Here is a 21,361-nt window from a genome sequence, read left to right as displayed (position 1 = left end):
AATTTGTTTATGGCTTCGTCGACAGTATATAATCTTTTTTTCCCACTCATAAATTTGTTAAACTAACTAAATCTTGAAAGTTAATGTTTTCAAGCCATTAAGTCTTTACATACATTAAATTCAGCATTAAAGCAAGCTAGAATTGGGTATCCTTAACAGTTTTATATGGATTCATTTGCGATATATAAACACTGAAAAAATATTAAGTATGAGCCAATGAGCTACATGGGGAGGGGGCGGGGCCTTGTGCCATCAGCTAAAAACACCAACTATGGTGTCCATGACCACAAAATACAAATGGAAAGTTGATGCTTACAGATATTACAGTGAATATGCAGATAGCAACAGGTATTACTGAGAAAAACTCTTGGATATATGCATAAAATAAATCTCAATTTTATATCTTTTTACCAACTATCCAAATCTCTCATCTTTAAATTAAAAAACTTAAAAGTTCCAGTAAAGTATAAGATTGTCCTGTATAACATTACAGAAATTCAAGCACATACCACTTGCAAACTCTTCAAGAGACGATGAACATCCACCATATCCGCTAATATAAGAAGGCGAGTGACAGCAGATAGTAGATTCCTGGCAGCACGGACCATGTTGCCACGCTTGACACTACTGCAAGGGTCTTCGGCAAACTCCCGGGCAGCTCGTGACATAGTATCTCCTTGGGCAGGGTAATGGAGAGAGTGAGTCATTCTTAATTCCCAAGCCTATGATAACCTTCCAGAGACAAATCTACTAAAATTAACTTTAAAACAAACAAAGATAAAAAGATACAAGAACAGGCTTACAAAAAAATAAAAAATATATATTAATGAAGATTTAAAAAGAATGATCTTGTATGAAAGTCAAGATTTAATTATCTAGAAAGGTAAATTGAAGTGAGAAATACTGATGAACTAAAAGAGAGAGAGAAAAAAGGCACTTGGCACCACAACACAATATCTGATGATGATGATGATGATGATGATCTCATCTTCAACAAGGGGAGAAGAGTATTACAACAGGCAGTAAGAAGTAAACCTACATAACCATGGTATATAAAGGCTTCATTTACCACAAGTGCCATGGATCCATACATAAAGCTTAAGGGGAGAGTCCGGTTTTTGGTGTAGGTGCTTTTAATTTTGGTCGATTGCTATGATATTCCTGTCATCAATCAAGGATCATATGCACATCAATTCTAGCCCCATAACCCCCCTTCCGAAATTTTCAACCCTTTACACATTTTCTCATACAGTATTTGTCTAAATTTTCAAGGTATAATATCTCCATTACTTCTTTCTATTTTGCCTTGAAATTGATAGTACTAAGATATCTAATTCTGTCATTGAATATTACAGGGCGACATGTTTATTTTTGTCTTTTGGGTTTAAGGATAAATTTTTTTTAAATTTGGTTGAAATTTTCGTGAAAATATCGAGATTAAATATTCAACCAAAAATAAATCTTACAAGATAGGAAAAACTGGAATCTGTAGTATGTTGAGGAAAGGTTTTTCCACTGCTGGTTGGTTGTTTGTTTCATTGAAATCAGTCAAAAACTGGCAGAGAACTGTCAATCTGAGTAACGGAAAAGTTAATTTTGAGATACAGGCTGATAAAGGTTCTCAACCTTTCTCCCCTGTATAAGTTCTCAGTCTGAGCTGATTTTACATGTAATAGCTTGTTTTTTTGTGTATTTTTACATCTCCAACTGAACTCCAGTTATATTCTTTACGTGAGGTAAAGGGTAGGGGACTCCGAGGGGTAGAAGGCTGGGGCTGGGCTGCCTCAGGTGTCCCCCGAGAGGGTTGTTACTGTCGTTGGTTTTAGCGAATATTTTTGTCTTTCATCCTCTTCGATTTAGCAATGCTCTTGGCATGTGCTTTCTTTTGTTGTCTTTTATGTTTTGAATCGCATGCCATCCCGATACTCAAAGAGAGAGGCCTGGTACAGCAGTACAAGTGAGGTAAGATATGCGGTGCAGCAGAGTACACACCTCTCCTTGACAAGGTCCGGGACCTTCTGATGACACGTGACTGTTTGTCTACCCCTCCCTATACTCGCCAGAGAGGAAGATAGTTGCCTGAAATGAATTTTTAAAGTATTTTTTGTGCTATTTATTCCATATTTTTGGGTAAAAATAATTTACCACAATCATTCATGTCTACCCAAGGGGATGTAGGAAGGTTTGAGGCAGAGGGAGGGGGGAACCATACATAACTGCATAAATATTACGAATATTGCCATAAAACTCCATCCAAACACGGCTATAGGCAACACCTTTGCTCGGAAATTTTTTCACATTTTATGATTTTTTTCATTGATCTAAGCCAGGCGCTCCCCCTAACTAACGTATTGACGCCGAGGCAAAAGATACACGAGTAGATTCGTTCTCTTTTTACCCGAACTTGACCAATACCCAGTAAGTTGGTGGGAAGGTGAATCAGGTGGTCAAAAATGATGATGAAAGTAAAGACACAAAAACACTGTCAACACATGCATAGAACTGAAATTACAATTATCCAGGTAAAGTACTGCATGATTTTGAATAGATGAGAAGTGATTGGTAAATATGGAAATTGTTGTAATACTTTTCTGTGAGATCACACGCAAATTATGGTGAAGAATAACAATGATAAGACAAGGACACGTATAGAATTTTTAGAGAAGAATAAACAATAAGGAATGATACATGTGCAGGGGGTCAATGCAGAGAAAAGATCTTAGAAAGTGACTCCATACTACTACACTACATTATGGGAAAAAAAAAAAAAAATATATATATATATATATATATATATATATATATATATATATATATATATATATATATATATATATATATATATATATATATATATATATATATATATATATATATATATATATATATATATATATATATATATATATATATATATATATATATATATATACTGTATATAATAATAATAATAGCAAAAAACACCAGAGCAAAATACTGTTATGTAAGAATTAATGAAACAATAACATACTGTTTGTAAATCTAAATAAAGGGATGATAATTGATAATACCTGTCGCATTAACATGAAAAACAATTTCTAATCAAAACAGGTGCAGTAAAATGCCATGCAAGCAACATTACGAATGCCTACCTGTCTTTCTGACTTCCTCCACAGCACCGAGCATCTCTCCCCTGATGTCGGGGTTCTCATATGCAATCTCCTCCCCCCTCTCGATGAAATTTGCCGTGGCTGCCTCAACTGCCGCCACCAAGACATGAGCTCGTTTACTTCGCCCTTTCTTCTTCTTGGATGGTCCTTTTGTGTTGACAAGGGTTGTGACCTAATCATTGAGAGTGGAGTTAGCATAAACATTACTCATCACAGTAGAATGCCATTCCGCCTTAATAATATTCAGTACTGTAACATGTTTTCCTGTAGAGGGAATACATACTTCTATATTGTAATGAATATGGTACATAAAACGGTGCCAGGAGTGATGCCTGATACAACTACTGATATCAAATAGTGTTCAATCAAGGAGCATAATTATATTAGTGACCATCATCAATCAATATCACACCAGATCCTGTGTTTTGCAAAAAAGACATACTGGTATTAACACAAGCTGTGAGAATGTTTCCTTGGGAACTAAACTTAGTGAATGAAACAACAAGATTTAAAAATCATTTGAAGAACTCCATATCAAATTAGAGTAACTTTTGACTGAATTTTAATATTTTTTCACAGACCTCAACTAAACCTGACTCATTTAAGTTCCATAAAAAATGAAATTTACTTATTTTTATGTCCAAAGACACTTGGTGACAGAAATGTAAAGCTGAGGATGTGTGACCCTGAGCTGTGCTTTATGATTGTTCAAAACTCTGGTGCTTTTTATTGCAAGGGAGTGATTTTGGTGTCACGGTAAAGATTTGATTCATTTATTCTTTTTTATTTTTTAATGGGAAAAGTTAAAAAGTGCAAAGAATTTCTTCAATATCCATACTCTTGGATCTTGAGTCATAATGTTGTCTTACCGTTGCATAGTAGTGTTATCAAATACAGGACGTATTGTAAGCCTCCCATTTAAATGAAAAACCATGAAAAAACTGGATGGTGCATTCCAAATTTCTTCTCATGCAATTTTTAAAAACCATGACAAGATAGCCACCCATTCTTACTTTTCTGTTATCCTACTCAAACCCTCCCTAACCCTTTTCAATATTTCACCCAAAAAATTCTTCTGGGTAATTTTGATACTGAAATCTCACTCATTCAATAATTAGAATCTAGAGCATGACTCATGAACGTTCACAAGTCAAACTGACTCAAGGTCAGAATTCTGAGACCAAGTGTCTTAAAAGTGGGTAGGTGGGAAGGGGGGGGATCACATTATGGGGGTGGGGGGTTGTTTCCAGTTAACAAATAAATGAATACCACACCATATTACTCCTTGTAAATTGCAGATATCGTATGTAAAGATTAGAGCAACATAGATGAATTAATAACATTAAACCGTGATAAGGTTGACAGGATGCAGGTGAAATTCAGAGAGAAAGACGGGAAAGAAAAATGGGAATGATGACATGAAAATGATGTGGAAAATGGAATTAACTCTCACAAAAAAAGATCTTCAGGGTATCACCATAAATCTACCGGTGACTTAAATTTTGATACCTTGAATCCAAGATGACTGCCAGGTAGGTCTTCTTGAATATTAAAAACAATGGAAATTAAAGACTCAAAGTGGCCCATGAGAAGACTGTGAATGGGAAGATACATGAAAAATGCACTTCTTACTAAAGCTTCCAGTGAGGCTAGAAATTTAGATGATCAGGAGCCATTATGCAAAAATGTAATAAACTGTTTGAAACACCTGACCAAATATACGAACTAACATTAACGTCTACTGCTCTATAAAGCACCCCAACTGGTCTACAATTTTAACTAATTGGGAGCCAGACTGACTAATCACTATGTATAAATTTTGCTTATTATGTAAGTAATAAACTGCTTAAGGCATCGAGTAGGTAGTAGGCAGCTATCAAACAGGGAGGTACTACTGCCTGGGAAGATATTGGAAGCATAATGTGTTGTCTAATGGTAGACCCTGCTGCTATGTGGCATCACAAAAATTGTGACCAAGTTCCAGGTTACTGATCTGTCTTTCTGCCACATTTACACACAATTGCAGGGTTTCAATTGTTTCTCTTGCTTTGACAACACAACATACATACTGTATATCGTTTCTCACTTGATTTTTTTCATTTTTGTGTTTCTTTATAGTTCTTTATTAGTTATTATTATTATTGTTATCATAAGTATTTTATTTTTATTTTATTTTTTATTTATTACTATGAATTATTATTTTATTTATAATTTTGTATTTTTTATATAAATTTTATTTACTGTACAGTACTATGAATTATTATTATTATTATTACATTTCCACCCCCCAGGCCACGGTGTGGGTCAGTGACCTGTACCTGGGTGGGCTAATCCCCGGAGAAAAAATTAATAAATAAATAAATAAATAAATTAAATAAAAAGTGTATAGGTACTTACAAAGGTTCACTGAAATCTACTAAGCAAACAGTTAGGGCATATGGATGTAACAAAGTCTTTCAGAGGGACAACTATATACTGTACTGTATTTTATACCATAACAAAAATGTCTATCAAACAGGCTTAGAAATAAAGATAAAATTATCAATGATGAATGAACTCAATGATTAGTAAATAAGAAGACACCCAATGTGTAAGTAATAATCCAATATAAAAAAATTAACAATACAGTAATCAATATAATAATACAGTACAAAGCAAATTAAACAAATCATCAGTTAATCTATGGCTTATAAACATATTTGGATTCCTTACTTCACAACAAGGGACACACACCGCACACAAATTGCAATGAGAGATCAGTGCACCTACACATCTAATTTACTCTGACTGTGACAATAAATTAACATGTTTCACTGACTAGTCTGACATGACCCCTCCCCCTTCCATATGTTAAGACCCAAACCCTGAATGACTTTGAAGAGGTCAAGGCTACCAAAGTCTAGTTAAGTCTTAAGATAGCAAAAATTCAGTCTAGTTCTGATAATAGTTCTTGAGAAATGCTGCTGAGAAATGTACGACAAACAAGCGAAAAAATAATTATACAATGTTAATATGTCTCCTCTCCTAAAGTGAGACATAATTAAACAAAAGAAAGAAATTCAGAAAAAAGCAACAAATAAAGCAATGAATTCTATGAAAACCAAAGTTAAAAACAATAGACTAAAATCACCAGCTTATCACTGGTGTTACTTTTTAATAATACAAAAACTACTACAGTATATACAATTCTTGAAACTTTGTGTGACACTGAAGAGCAAAAACACAAAATTCCTGAAACAAAACAGCATTAGTTCAACTTTCACTGCAGAGATCATGAAAAGAGAAACAATTATTTGATAAGTGTTTTGTTTTGTACAAGAACTGTTGAAAACCTGCAACTGGCAAGCAACTTAGTCGAAAATCATACCCCAGAATATGTTTTGTCCACAGTCCTTTCTACAAGTCCTCAAGTTAGTACCTGCAATGTGGTTTTGAATTTTGTCCCCCAACTGTAAATTACAAGTTCCCTATCAATTAATCTTTCTCTTTGATCCATTCTTTACTTTGAATTCTTAAAAGTTGTCTGTTGTAAAAACTATGACTTAGTGAAGTGTATATCGACTCTGGCAGATGACTCACCTAAAACAAAACAAAGCAACTTTGATTCAGAGAGTAATTCTGGCAAACAGAAACCAATTGATTGGAGTAAATAAAAAGACAAGTTACCTGTATAACAAGGGGCTCTAGTGTCTTTTCAACTGATCTGGTCTTGATCTCCAGATTCTTAATATCCCAGCGGAGAATGAGACCACTTCCATTGTCTGTGTTTGACATGGTGGGGTAGTTGGTCTCTGGCATTGTGCAGGTGTGGTAGTGGTTTTGTTCTACAGTATCAAGGTAAACTCTCTTTCAATCAATTTTCAACAGTCTACAATTAACAGGTTATGTAATCATTCACTTTTGATAGTTAATCTGTGTGTAGTTGTTTGTCTTTGTTTTTCTTTCACGTTTTTTTCTAAATTTTTTAAATTTGTTTCACTACAGATAGGAGTTTATACACTTTCTAGAAAGTTCATGCACTAATTCACTTGCTGGGTGTTTAACCTTATCATGCACTTTTGGCTAAAGTGAACACTACATACAGTACACATCAACCTAAGAAAATGAGAAGAAAAGAAACAAAAATTAGGAGTTACCAAAACAACCCTAGATGTGGCTTAGTGATGCTCAAGTGCTCAGGGAAGCTAAATTTATATCAGCAAATAAAAACAAACTACAGTACTGTATAAGCAAACATTTCAATTCACATGTATATATATATATATATATATACACACAGTGCATACATACACACACACACACTTGTATATACTGTATACACCGAGTATATATATAAACTGTAAATAAATAAACAAAATAAAACTAATAAAGTGCAGAATGCTGTTCAAACTACAAGTGCAACTTAAAAACGATTAAAACACTTTTATTTAAGAAAGAAGGTTGTGACATACAGTACAACAACACCCTATGCTTATACAAATACATGCAACACAGCAATTAAAGTGACTCCAGACAAATGTAATGCCAGTTATGCTGTATATCATTCAATAAATCTTAGGTTTTAATCCAACACACAAATATATAAAAAATATAAAATTATGCAAAGCATTGTTTTATATATTCAAACTACAGCAGAGTTCTGTATGGAATAAGGGGAGTTGATACACGTAAATTATATTGATAATTAATTCACAATCAACTTGATGGTCCAATAGTGTCAGAGAAACTTTCAAAACAAGACAACAGGAGTGAGTCAGTGGGAACTTGGGTTGTGATGTGGTCAATAAAAATCAAAAGCAGCCCATATGCTTATATACCTCAATAATCCAGAACCATGTGATCTATTTTTTGTCATGTATGAAAAATCACTCAAAAATAAAGATGCAAAAGGCATGAAATATTGTACTCTACAATTAAGTACTGTATCCCTAAATAAGGCACATAACCTGCAAAGACTCAATTATCACCCATAAGTGATTTCATAAACAGTACGGTATATAACGGTCCTGGATATTAAAGGTACTGAGATATTGTAGAGGAAAAAGTTCTTGACAGAACTAAATCACATTCATGTGCAACAGGAAGGGGTAATATTAGAGATCTAGGTTGGTGGTGGTTCTACTGTAACTTTCAAGTGATTCTGTATCAAAAGCTATTGTTAAAGTTGCAACTTTTCAAATGATTCATGTACCATACAGGAGGAGGTGGAGAGGTATTAAATCCTTGTCTAATATTTTTGTTTCACTTCAGTACAAAAGCTGTGTGTTTTAAAGTTAGAACAAAAATAAGTTCGTTTTCTCCACTTGTACCGGCAAAAGTTTCTTAGCGACCTTTAATTTGAAATATCAAGCAGCAATTTTCAATGTAGTACAGTAGTCTGCTATATTTTCCATGTACCTAATTTTTCAGTGCCTCCTTTTAACTAAAAGAATGCAGAGAACATACAGTTTTCTAATGAACATTAAATTTCTTCTCAATCTCGTCATCACTGAAAAACACAAGATACATTTTCACATTCATGTACAGTAATTGAAAAAGTTAACTGTGAAGACCTTAAGTCAGTACTGTATACTATTTCACTGCATTAGCAGCACATAGTAAGGGTATCACCAATGCTTTACATCATCCTTTGGTCCTTAAAATTGCTTTAGATTTCTAATAAATTATGATTAGCTTATTCCACACAGCATTGAAGGTGCACAATTTGTGTGTGTCACAATGTTTTGCTGGTTCTGAGCATCACTATTTCACACATGAGGAGCCAAGTGCTAATGGACTCAGAGTGAACACGGTTTACAAATTTATGTATTTAATAGCTAAACTGTATTATAAAATGCTCATCTATCTTACAGAATATGTGAAATCCTTGTTCTGTACTGGACATACTCTCAACTGAAATACAAAAGCCCCTTTCAGCTCAATTCGGAAGCATTTAATACAAGCCTAAAAAAAGTACAATAGTACAGATGAATTTACAAAAACTAGTAATACCATACATTGCACACATCTAAAATATCAACACAAAGGTGTACTGTAAGATAGTTAGCCTCTGAGCCATCAGCATAGCCCATACAGTGTTGCCAAATCCAGGGGCTATATTTCAAATCAAAGCTCGACATCACCTGAATCACCAACGGCTCTAGAGTCTTCTCCACGGACATGGTGCGGATCTCTAGGTTTTTAGGATCCCACTTGAGAACCACAGGGGCTCCTGTGTTATAGTGATCCAGAGTCATGGTGGTACAGGTAGATACTGAAGAAGGTAATGATGTTCTGCCGGGTACAGTTACGACACGTGCAGACACTTCTTGCAATGGTTCTCTGTGTTACCTATGTATGTGGATCTGAAAAGGAATAAAAAAGAGTAAATTATATGCCAATGTAAGTTAGTCATAAACGGAAAGGCAGCGTAAAAATTCAGTAGACCTATGTACGTAATTCTGAAAGAGAAAACAGCCAATAAAAATTCCTATTCCAGAAAGTGAGAGAAACAGAGGACAAATGGATTCTTGAGGTCTAAGTTTACAATGTAGCAAGTTAAGTAAGTATACCGTGGCTTAATAATTATATAAAAACGTTTCATCCACTTTACTGTATACAGTACTGTACTTAAACTTTGAGAAGAAACTATAACAGTTTTCCTTATACCGTAATGCAAATACTGTATGATGTAAATTCATAAGTGCATATGTACTGTAGTGTATAAGTGTGAATGCATGCTTGAATATGTATGGAAAGTGATCACGACATTTCATTAAAGGACATGACTATCTGTCTGTAAGTGTGTCTATTTCAGTCATAGATTCAAAACGGATGTAGTTAGAGATCTGAAACTTTACACATATTATACTGTACAGCATATCACATGGGTCAAGGGTGGTACGTGCAAGACTCAAAACTCTTCACCAATTGAGATATCACAACGCCGATTGACGAAGGTGGTTTATCCTAGCCAGGGAGGGCAAACTGTAATGGCCAAGGTTATACAGTATATAACTAACCTGAGCAAAGCCTGGCAATTTTGCTGGAAAACAAATAAAACAATAAAAATAAGTATTTTATTACAGTGCTGTTCCCTACAGTTGTCTACCACTGTCTAACTTAATGTTGCAACAAAACTACAGTAACCATCCACAGAATAAACCACATCTGCTGCAACACTACAGTTCAACACAAAATAAAACCAACATTGATAGTGGAAAAATTTCTGTGCTAACAAGATTAAGTTTATTGTCTAAAGATTCTGTAGACATCTAAAAAATAAAAACTTACAAAGCACTGTCACGCGTTTATAAATGTTCCTATGAAACAATACAAGGAAAGAGAGGAGAACAAAGCACAACGCCCAGCCCTTTCCTCTCCAGGTACACCTGTGACGTTCTTTCCGGTTGACCTACTTGTCTCCTCCCACACAAGACTTTGCTGCTTCTCACCTCATCCGTGTGTGTGTGTGTGTGTGTGTGTGTAAAAATAAAACCTATATCTATAATTCTACCCACAGGATATAAATGTACTCTAAACCAGAACATTTATCTAAAGTAATATACTGTAGATAAACAAGATTGCATTAGGTGAACTCAGCCAATAACAAAAGGAAGAAAACCAAGAACAAAACACACGTACTGTCAGTCAGTCAGTCAGTCAGTCAGTCCACTTGCGCTGCGGGTTAGTTTATCAGTAAAGTCCGTGAATCATCGCCACACTGTTGAAGGTCTGACACACACACACAACCCTCTCCACCTCCACGGACCACCCCCCACCACCACCTGAAGCAACCCGGACCTCCCCCCCACCTCTCACAAACCCCATTCCCGTGTTGTACTGAATAGACCACTTTATAAGCTATACAGTAGTAGTAATAGTAATAGTCTAAGATGTACTCAAATGCTCCCTCTGCCTGTAGACTACCTCACTCACATCTTACCTCCACACCTCTACCTCACTCCATCTTTAACCTGACACATTTTACTAGTTTATCGCTCTGTATTTTTTCATCCTTCTCTCATTCGTCTTCGTGTTCAGACACCATCAGCGTCAACGTGTCGGCAGCATGATAAAGCTCGTTATATCCCCCGCTTGGTTTGAAACCCGTCGGCATGGCAACCACCTGGACGATAAGATTCCGGATAAGGACACGACCAACAGTATATCAGTCGTTTGTTATCGTTAATGCTTTGTCATCTCGTTCTCTATTACTAAACTCATCGGTGTTTTCTCTATGTAAATATAACAATAAGGACAAACAAAATATATTAAAATTAAATCTTAAGGTTGTGGTGATATTCCCAAGTGAGATAAATAGAGGGTGGAGTAGCAGAGGTAACTTCCGCTAAGGTGCATCGATAGCTGGCAGCCTCAGGCAACTCCCACCACCACACCACCCACTCCGACATACCGTAATGATGACGTCATGACTTACCACATCCCGCCCATCCCGCCGCTGCAGACACACACACATGCATCATGGTTTCCCAACGCATGTTATATGCAATAGCAAGGTTTAACATTCTCTAAGACACAACCTACAGAATAAAATGACAAATTGAGTTTTTACCACCCGGAAAGCGACTGGGAAAACACCACACTAAATTAACCACACCGTCTTCAGCCAATTGTACATCTTGTATCAGTATAGGAGGGCGAGTTATTAGACATTATAAGAGCGAGCTGCTAATTGCTTTAAGTTGTTCACACACATACCTACAGACACGCCCAGACACTAGAAAACCTACACGCCATAACACTTGACTTGACACCATACACCTACACCACCACACCACACTCCACCACCAACCCGGAAAGACTATAACGACATTCCAATAATCACACAACACACCCGTTTTCAACCTCCGTATAAGATTAAAAATAACACCAAATAATAAATAAATTGTGACGACTTATATATAATTTTTCCTCCACAAATTTCGCGACATAAAAAAAAATCTTACAATTAGTTCAACTTAAAAGTGGTTGTTAATGACATTTGTTTGGCCGTCAACTGATACTGCCCACACAAGCGCCCACAGTCTAGTTATGTCTGCCACCACATCAATTAAGAACAAAAGCAACGTCAGGGATGATAAACAGGTAGAGTAAAGCTGATATATCATTACGGTACTACACTAAGCTTCCCTCTCCCGAGTGGGCGTAATTAAACCCTAAGCTGACCATCACGGTGTACTGTATTGTTATGTCGAGAACAGGTTCTTCCGCTGCTGTTAAAATCCCTTCAATGAAATTCCCAAGTGGAAAATGTTACTACAGTCTTACACAGCTGACGGGGGACCGACGTGAATGAAATTACTCTATGAAATGCGTGCCACACAACCGTCATTCACCAGCCCACGCAGCCAGTGTGTGTGTGTGTGTGTGTACCTTCACCGCCAAAGCGTGTAGAAGTGCAGTATGAAAAAAAAAAGCTTTCTGCTCGTATGCCGATCAATACCAGCAGCAATGACATGAATACTATCAGCCAACTCCTACACAGTGACCTAAAAAAAAAACCCCACCTGTGACAGTACAAGCACTTGCACGAGCGAATAGCAATTGTATATCCCCGCGTCCCTCACTGACCTACTTCCTGCAAGCTCATCGACCAGACGCTAAGTAAAGGTTTCTTGCATGATATATCCCGCAATAAATACAGTAGGATAGAGGGCAGCAGGGAAGGAGCAGCAAGTTGGTGCCCGCATACCTCAGCAACTGTCCTCACGCAACCTCTTCACAAGTCACACATAAACTACTTTTATTGAGGGGGCAACGTACTGACTTATTCATGGACACAAACACTGGATACCGTGGTGACGTGAATGAACAAAGACTGAAAATTCCAAATAATAACAAAAGGTTTATCACTAATTCGCTTAATTCTGTTTTGCTTTGAAGATTAACCAGACAAGTGTCTCTAAACATATGCTTGTGTGTGTGTGTGTGCAGGTGTGTGTGTAGATACCTGTGTGTATGAGTGCTTGTGTGTGTAGATGTGTGTGTGAGTGTGTGTAGGTGCTTGTGTGTGTAGATGCTTGTGTGTAGATGCTTGTGTGTGTAGGTGCTTGTGTGTGTAGGTGCTTGTGTGTGTAGATGCTTGTGTGTGGGTGCTTTGTGTGTGTAGATGCTTGGGTGTGGGTCTTGTGTGTGTGTGGGTGTGTGTGTGTAGGTGCTTGTGTGTGTAGGTGCTTGTGTGTGTAGGTGCTTGCGTGTGTGTGTGTGAGTAGAGGCATGTCTGTCTGTGAGTGGCGGCATGTCTGTGTGTACGTGAGGGCATGTGTGCGTGTTTTTACGTTCCTAGGTACAAAGAAGAGCGAGTGGCCATTACTGAGAGATATGGCCAGAAAAAGAACAGTTTACCAGCACCAGCGACGGAGACAGGAAATGTATGTTCGTTCTTGTGAGATTTAACACAACCCACCCAGCTACAACCACCGCGAGTCTTAGTGCTCCCTCACCCACCCAGCTACAACCACCTGAGTCTTAGTGCTCCCTCACCCACCCAGCTACAACCACTGAGTCTTAGTGCTCCCTCACCCACCCAGCTACAACCACCGCGAGTCTTAGTGCTCCTCACCCACTACAACCACCGCGGTCTGTGCTCCTCACCACCCAGCTACATGAGTCTTAGTGCTCCCTCACCCACCAGCTACAACCATCTCGAGTCTAGTGCTCCCTCACCCACCCAGCTACAACCACCGAGTCTTAGTGCTCCCTCACCCACCCTACAACCACCAGTCTTAGTGCCCTCACCCAGCACCCATGAGTCTTAGTACTCCTCACCCACCCAGCTACAACCATCTCAGTCTTAGTGCTCCTCACCCACCCAGCTACAACCATCTCGAGTCTTAGTGCTCCTCACCCACCCAGCTACAACCACCACGAGTCTTAGTGCTCCCTCACCCACCAGCTACAACCACCGCAGTCTTAGTGCTCCCTCACCCACCCAGCTACAACCACCGCGAGTCTTGGTGCTCCCTCACCCACCCAGCTACAACCACCATGGTCTTAGTGCTCCCTCACCCACCCAGCTACAACCACCGCGAGTCTTAGTGCTCCCTCACCCACCCAGCTACAACCTGCAGAGTCTTGTGCTCCCTCACCCACCCTACAACCACCAGTCTTAGTGCTCCCTCACCCACCCAGCTACAACCACCGCGAGTCTTAGTGCTCCTCACCCACCCACACACAAACTACATAACCAGATAGTAATTGTTCACTGGACCCGATGAAACAGTCGTCTCCAATCAGCTAATTTAGTCTCCCTGAGTCCTAAAGAATTCAGTTTAAAGAGGCTTATCCTCCTTACGGGATGTCAATGCCAAGTTCGAATATCAAAGTAATCACAAAATATACACGAAATGAATTATTGTAAAGTCTCTAAATTTCTTTGGCGCGGACGATAGCGTGAGGAAGCGATGAGCATTTTAATTTATACGAGACATTAACCTTGCCCTTTAACTGAAGCAGGATAGAGGCAAGGTCGATAGAGGTAAATGCTTAACAAGATTTATTTACCTCCAATCACACTACGTTAATCAGGAGACAACAACAGGTATCATAAAATATCATCCCAAACATATCAATCGACACAGACATCAGATGGCACCGAGGGCAGCTGTAGTCAGCGTCAAGCATTGATGAAAAGGTGTTGTTCCTTGGCACGCAACTGGTGAGGCTTGGCTACACTGGTGTCAGTCCTCTACCGTAAATAATCAAGATACGCAAGTGGAGAGGCACACGAGGGGTAACGCCCAGGTTGTGAGATATGAGGGCGCACACGCAGGAGATGAAGGGGTGGGGTGAAGGGGTGGGGTGAAGGGGTGGGGTGAAGGGGCTCTGACAATGTGTTGTAATGATCTAACGCCACAACAAACGCGACAAATACAGGGTAGTTATATGTTTTACAGAGAAAAGACAAAAAGGGTAAATATTTTTGTTTATAATGTTATCACACAGCTGAAAGTAATTGCATGGCGACCTATCACATCACGATACAGTTCTGTGATGCACTAATATCCCTGTACATTAACTGTTTGCAGTATTGTATCACTCTTAGTTACTCTTATGGCTGCATACCTCAAGATTCAGTATCATCTCCACTGCTTATAGTGTCTCTACATACAACTCACAAGAATTTACAGGTTGTTGTGTTGTGCATGTTGGTATTTCCTCAGTAGAGTAACACCACAACACCAATCCAAGAGAAATGCCAAAATTACCTTCTGCAGCAGCCTCCACCGCCTTCGCCCCTCCTCAGTATATAAGTTCTATCGAGGCACTTCCTTCCTTACGATCTCACTTAACACAAACTTTGACCATCCACAGGCCACCACCAGCCAGGTAACAATGGGCATATATCCACTAAAACACACGTGAAAAATATGCTAAATCTTTTGACAGCCGCATCTGGTCTGGATGGTAAATACAGTCTCAGTTTATTCCTAGACATCAGCACTGTAGGAACTATACTGTAAAAAGTGAAGAACAAGCTACATGGTGACCTCATCTACATAGAGCTACATAAAGGTACGGTACATCGTTAAACGAATATTCACGTTTTACTACAGCGAGTCGACCATAATACAAAACTCTACTTCAAATAAACAACAATTCATTCCTATTAAAACACTGGCAATGTTTTCATTAAATGTGATGGATCTCTATCTATCTATCTATCTATCTCTCTCTCTATCTCTCTCTCTCTCTCTCTCTCTCTCTCGTGGGGCTGGGAGAGAACAGCTTCAACTGGGCGGGAGGGGGGTGGCAAGTGGCGAGGCAGATCCTCATCGCGATATAGGGGGCGATACAGCCGCTTACCTTATCAGATTTGACTACGGGAGACTTGCGTATAGTGCAAAGTAAAAGTATAATCAAAGTAGTTTTTTTGCGATTCTTCATCAATGGATAGTAATACTTTGTTTTTGAAGAGAGTTGTGTGTCGCCGTGAGGGAGGATTCTGTCAGTCACCCGCCATAGTGGTCCTGCTCACAGCTCCCTCTCCCCCATCCACCACCCTAGCGTGTGCGTCCCCTCGTTCGTAAGATCGATGAGGAACGGGGAAGGGGGAAACAGCCGCTGGTGAGGTTGTGAGAGGCTGCCTCATCACGGGAATTACACCCAAAACGACCGTGCTATGAAGCCCAACTCCCCTCCGCCCAGGAAACTACGGTACACTTTCCCTTTAGTGATATCAGAGAAAGTGGGCCTCACTGTCACAAAATAACACACCACTTTATACTGTCCTACAACACCAGTGCCTCGCTCATCAGTGTAAAGGGCAGCGAAGTGGGTCAGTGAACCTGTAGCAAAACTTAACTCACGAAGCCCTAGACCATTAAGAGGACTGGACATATTGACCAAGGTACGGTACATCCCCAGCATATAATAGTGTCATAAATATATCATATACCCGACGTAATGGAAGTTTCGATTTAATACACACACACATAAATATATATTATGACCTAATATATTAACCACAGATACCACCACTAGTTAAACTTTCCGGTATATAATGAGAAGAATATATCACCATTCTGCCGTGTAACTTGTGCCTATACATATATCATTGACTATATCTCTCGCCTTAGGTCAGGTATATAAGAGAGACGATATACTAACTTAGTCTCTTCACTTCAACCAGCGAGGCCATCATTACCTGTCCTCTGTTGTAAGCTAGAAAACGTGGGTCACATGGGGAGGGGGTGGGGAGAGATATTAAGGTGCAAGGCTCCAGGGTAGCGCACACACACACCTGGGCATAGGTAACCCCCCCTCACCCACCTCTCCCCCACACGTTTTCTCTCCGCCTAATACCCCCTCCCCCGGCCAAGCCTTTCGGGAACATGACTCGGCAGGAATCCCTAAGCCATGTTCTAGATGAGGCTATAAACACGTGGATCCTCACAACACCTGCAATTACTAGCGACAACAACCTATGTCCTCAAGGTAAGGTGTAGAATGAGCCAGGTCAGTGAGTTGGCTCCTACTACACGCCCTCCCCCACTACACGCCCTCCCCCACTACACGCCCTCCCCCAATCCTGTGCTGGTAGTTGGTCGCTGATGCCTATTGTTCTGTTTATTTTTCAGATAACAGCACGAGGCCCCAAACCTTCGGCACTGTGAAAATAAGTACAGGTACCCATACTACAGGTGAATTGGCTGTGTCCATTCCACAGATAGATAGATAGATAGATAGATAGATATATAGATTGATAGATAGATAGAGGTTATATTCATTAAAATGCCACGCCCACTAATATGTGGGTAATTTCCCTAAACACATGTGTGCCTTTGGGGGAGGGAGGGATAACACACACACACACACACACGACATTTGTGGTGGTGTGTCACTTTAAATAATGATCGTACAAAAACCAATAGGAATTTTCATGCCACTCATAACCAAGTTTGGGTATGAGATCCTCTTACGTCTCAGGGAATATTTTTTTTAAGAGTGTTGTTGTGTACAGTAAAAAAAATTACTATGGTGAGATGAAGGTGGTAAGTTAATCCTGATGGTGAAATATAATGCTCTCTCTCTCTCTCTCTCTCTCTCTCGGTTCCTCCAGAAATGATGAAGGTAAGTACAGGTATAAAGCTCGGTGGCAGACGTCTGGTGGGTGAGGGAGATATGTGTTGCGTGACTCGTGTGGGAGAGGGTGTGTGTGGGAGAGGGTGTGTGGGGGGGGGGTTGGCATCATGTGGGGGGGGGAGGCAGGTAACATGATAGCTGTGGGGGATAGTGGGGGAAGGTATAGAGGGGGGATGAGGGGGGGTAGTGGAGGGAAGTCGGAGGGTGTGAAGGAGGGGAGAATTATGTGTGACTAGCGGGTACTGTTATGGGAGCCACACACTGCCTCTGTGACGACCATTACCTTAATTAATTGCCCCCCCTTTCCCTCATTTAAAACTTTGGGTCGTAACAGGACACAACGACTCAGGAAACTTTTAATTTACTTTTCCATTCCAAATCTATACTCAAACTTTTTTATGGAATTCTACTACGATCGTAAAGTTTCCCTAATTTAGTATATGTCAAGTTTTTATTGAGTGTTTTACTACGATAGGGATTGTTAATGTAACGAGCAGTCTCTAGTTAATTACACACACAGAGCTTTCTCGTGCACTCCACCCTCATAAAATTTGTGCACTCCACCCTCATAAAATGGCCTCGTGCACCCCACCCTCATAAAATGGCCCCGTGCACTCCACCTCATAAAATGGCCCCGTGCACCCCACCTCATAAAATGGCCCCGTGCACCCCACCCTCATAAAATGGCCCACCCCCTCATAAAATGGCGTACCCCACCCTCATAAAATGGCCCCGTGCACCCCACCCTCATAAAATAGCCTTCTCTTAAGTCTTAACACCTAAGTCCCTTGAGCCGTACTCGAGCCGCAGCCACCGTCTAACACTCCTCTTTAACCCTCAACATTTTCCCCCAGATGACCTTGGCTTGGCGACTACCAGACAAGAGAGAGAGAGTGTAGACAGCAAGGGAAACGGAAAGGAATTTTACACACAAGAAATAACCCTTAAAATCGAGACACATGTCAAAAGTAACAGATAATATAATTGACGAATAAAATCAAAGGTAAACAAACAAACAAACAAACACAATAATTATAAATTTCATAAAGATTGATAAACTTCAAAAAAAAAAAGGCTGGGGGTAATTTAAAACCCTCCTCAGGTGTTGTTAGATGAAAGGCTGGGTAATTACTGGGCAGATCAAGAAAATTGAATCAAAATAATAATCCTCACCAAACCTATGCATCCTAAGTAGATAAACAAAATAGCAATGCTGGCGAGAACCGGAATTTAAAAAAATATATATATTACAGTAGTACTTTTTCATTTCATGTTTCCAACACAGGACTTCAAACACATCTAACGAAGCCCGTGTTGACGTCAGTGCTCGAGATTCTGGACGCGGGACAGCGAGCCTTCTTCGACATCAGGATTTTTGATCCCGGGCCGTTTGTCACCGTAACCTAGCTCTCGATGCTGCACATGGGAGAACGAGAACGACAAGAGAAGGGCATATGGGAGAGAATTCAAAATGTCGATCAGGCCTTCACTCCGCTAGTGTTCACAACCTCTGGTGGGATGGGCCCAAGTGCAAGATGTTTCTACGCCAGACTCGCGGAGCTGATCTCCGAACAAGCAGCAGCCCAGAAGTTATGTCAAGCCTGGATGAGATGTCGACTGTCCTTCTCTCTCCTTCGGTCGGCTTTGCTCTGCCTCAGGGACACGAAGCTGCCCCTACTCCGTCAACTGCTGCAGATATCGACTATGAGGCTACAGTCACCGAATGCCGCATCGATCTGCGGCTCAACTAATTTAACACAGATAGGATAGTTGCTTATGTATTAGGATAGTTAATATTAAGGTAAATAAATGGTGGCGAAGGTGTGGCTATTGGGGAGGCTGGGCCACGTTAAAAAAAAAAAAAAAAAAAAGTAGTAGTAGTAGTAGTAGTAGTAGTAGTAGTAGTAGTAGTAGTAGTAGTATGTAGTAGTAGTGGTAGTAGTAATAATAATAATAATAATAATAATAATAATAATAATAATAACACTACTACCACCATTTCTACTACTAGCACCACTATTACAAACATTACTACTACTACTTTTTTTACGTGGCCTCCAGCCTCCCCAATAGCCACACCTTCGCCACCATTTAATTACCTTAATAAATATCCTGTAGCTGTCTATCTGTAATTAAACCTCAAGTTCAGTCTGGTAAAACATCTTGCACTTGGTCCCATCCCCCAGGGATGTGCTGGGATGTTGGAAGATCTCACCGTCCAATGGAAGGAGGGTCGGTTCTACCATGACAACCCGGCAGATTTCCTTCAACATATTTGCTGTAAGGTCCCTTACTTCGCCATGCCTCATGCATATGAAGCCCCCCTTCTTGCAGACCATGGCGTGATCGCCGTCATAGGAAGAGCCACACACACATTGGGAGGGCAAACCTTCTACTGGCCGACCGTACCTTAGAGCAATGGCATCTGTAAATTCTTGTTTGTTAAGACTGAAACCATTTGCCCTTATCAGTAACGTAGTTAACTACTACTACTACTACCAATAATAATAATAATAATAATAATAACAGCAGGTGGCGATGATGATAATGAACCTTGTTATTCATTCTCCAGTCAATGTCAGTCAGACGAACACACACACATGCTGATTCACTGTGTCAGGCAATTATCAGCGACACAACACGATATGAAGTACTGTAGTCACGTCAAGTTCACTTCATTAAGTATTCAAAGTTTATAATAAGACACCCCCCCCACACACACAGACAAACAAAAAAAAAACACGGAAATATAGACGTGGATAATACGAAAAAAAATGGAATCACCTGAAGATTACGACACCTTTAGGCTTATTTCACCTGTCAATAAAGCTAATTAACCAAACACTTCGGACAACACAGGTAAAATTAAAGTGTTTATTACCATCAGGTGAAATAAGCTATAATATCCAGTCATCCTATTTTTTTTAAGTAATCCAAATTGGCTTAAAAGTATATATAGTAAATTTGCATCTGTATATTATGCTAGTCTATGATATCCGTATAATTACCACGCGTTCAGCTTTATTTAACACGTCAAAAATGAAATAAAATAAAAAATAAAATCAAAACACTCTTCCACGATGCAGTAGCCATGGGATGTATTAAGAGGGTTTCCCAAGAGCGCCACCGGTGACAACACTATTGGAAATTGTCTAAATTGCCTCCTGCCTCCCCCCTCCCTCCTAGACAAGATGGCACCCACTTTCACCCTCAACAGCTGACCTAATGCTGGGTCCCGTATCACCGTGTCTTCAGGATGTCACTTGAATATGCTTAAGGGGTTCAGTTTTAGCGGGTCCAATGCGGTACTGTTTTCTACACCGACTTTCCACCTGAGAGAGAGAGAGCGAGAGCAAGAGAGAGAGAGACTTAAAGACTGACTTCCCACCTTCCCCTCTCAGGAAATTACCCGACACAAGAAAGAGGTCACAGGTACTCCAGGTGTGGTCGACTCCTCTACTTTAAACCCAAGTCTCCAGCAACGCCACACCCTGTCATCAATAATTTAAGACTTGTGGAGCTGTCATCCCACAAACCACTATCATACCCCCCCCCCCTTAACCAAGCCTCCGACATCTTCCTGTTCCCTTCTCTAGCCCACTAAGACAATTCTCAGCTGGATGTTC

At 39.7% G+C, this 21,361-nt stretch overlaps 1 protein-coding gene across 16 annotated transcripts in view; it reads right to left on the bottom strand.

Moving 5' to 3' along the window:
• Nucleotides 1–21,361, bottom strand: part of LOC121879505 (catenin alpha-like) — a 68,526-nt gene that overhangs the window by 26,355 nt on the left and 20,810 nt on the right. For 6 of the 16 annotated variants that reach the window (XM_042386153.1, XM_042386163.1, XM_042386157.1 and 3 more), the window contains exons 1-3: nt 6,816–7,430; nt 3,132–3,321; nt 510–676 (exon numbers count right to left, since the gene is read on the bottom strand). In XM_042386153.1, the coding sequence (XP_042242087.1) occupies nt 510–676; nt 3,132–3,321; nt 6,816–6,947 (489 nt within the window). In that variant the 5' untranslated portion in view covers nt 6,948–7,430. Of the gene's footprint in view, nt 1–509; nt 677–3,131; nt 3,322–6,815; nt 7,434–9,271; nt 9,494–21,361 lie in introns of those variants that run through there. The other 10 variants (XM_042386154.1, XM_042386161.1, XM_042386156.1 and 7 more) reach the window with 8 other exon arrangements.

This window comes from Homarus americanus, unplaced genomic scaffold (assembly GCF_018991925.1).
Source record: "Homarus americanus isolate GMGI-L3 unplaced genomic scaffold, GMGI_Hamer_2.0 scaffold32340, whole genome shotgun sequence".
Lineage (NCBI taxonomy): Eukaryota > Metazoa > Arthropoda > Malacostraca > Decapoda > Nephropidae > Homarus > Homarus americanus.
This window is presented reverse-complemented; position numbering and strand designations above follow the sequence as displayed.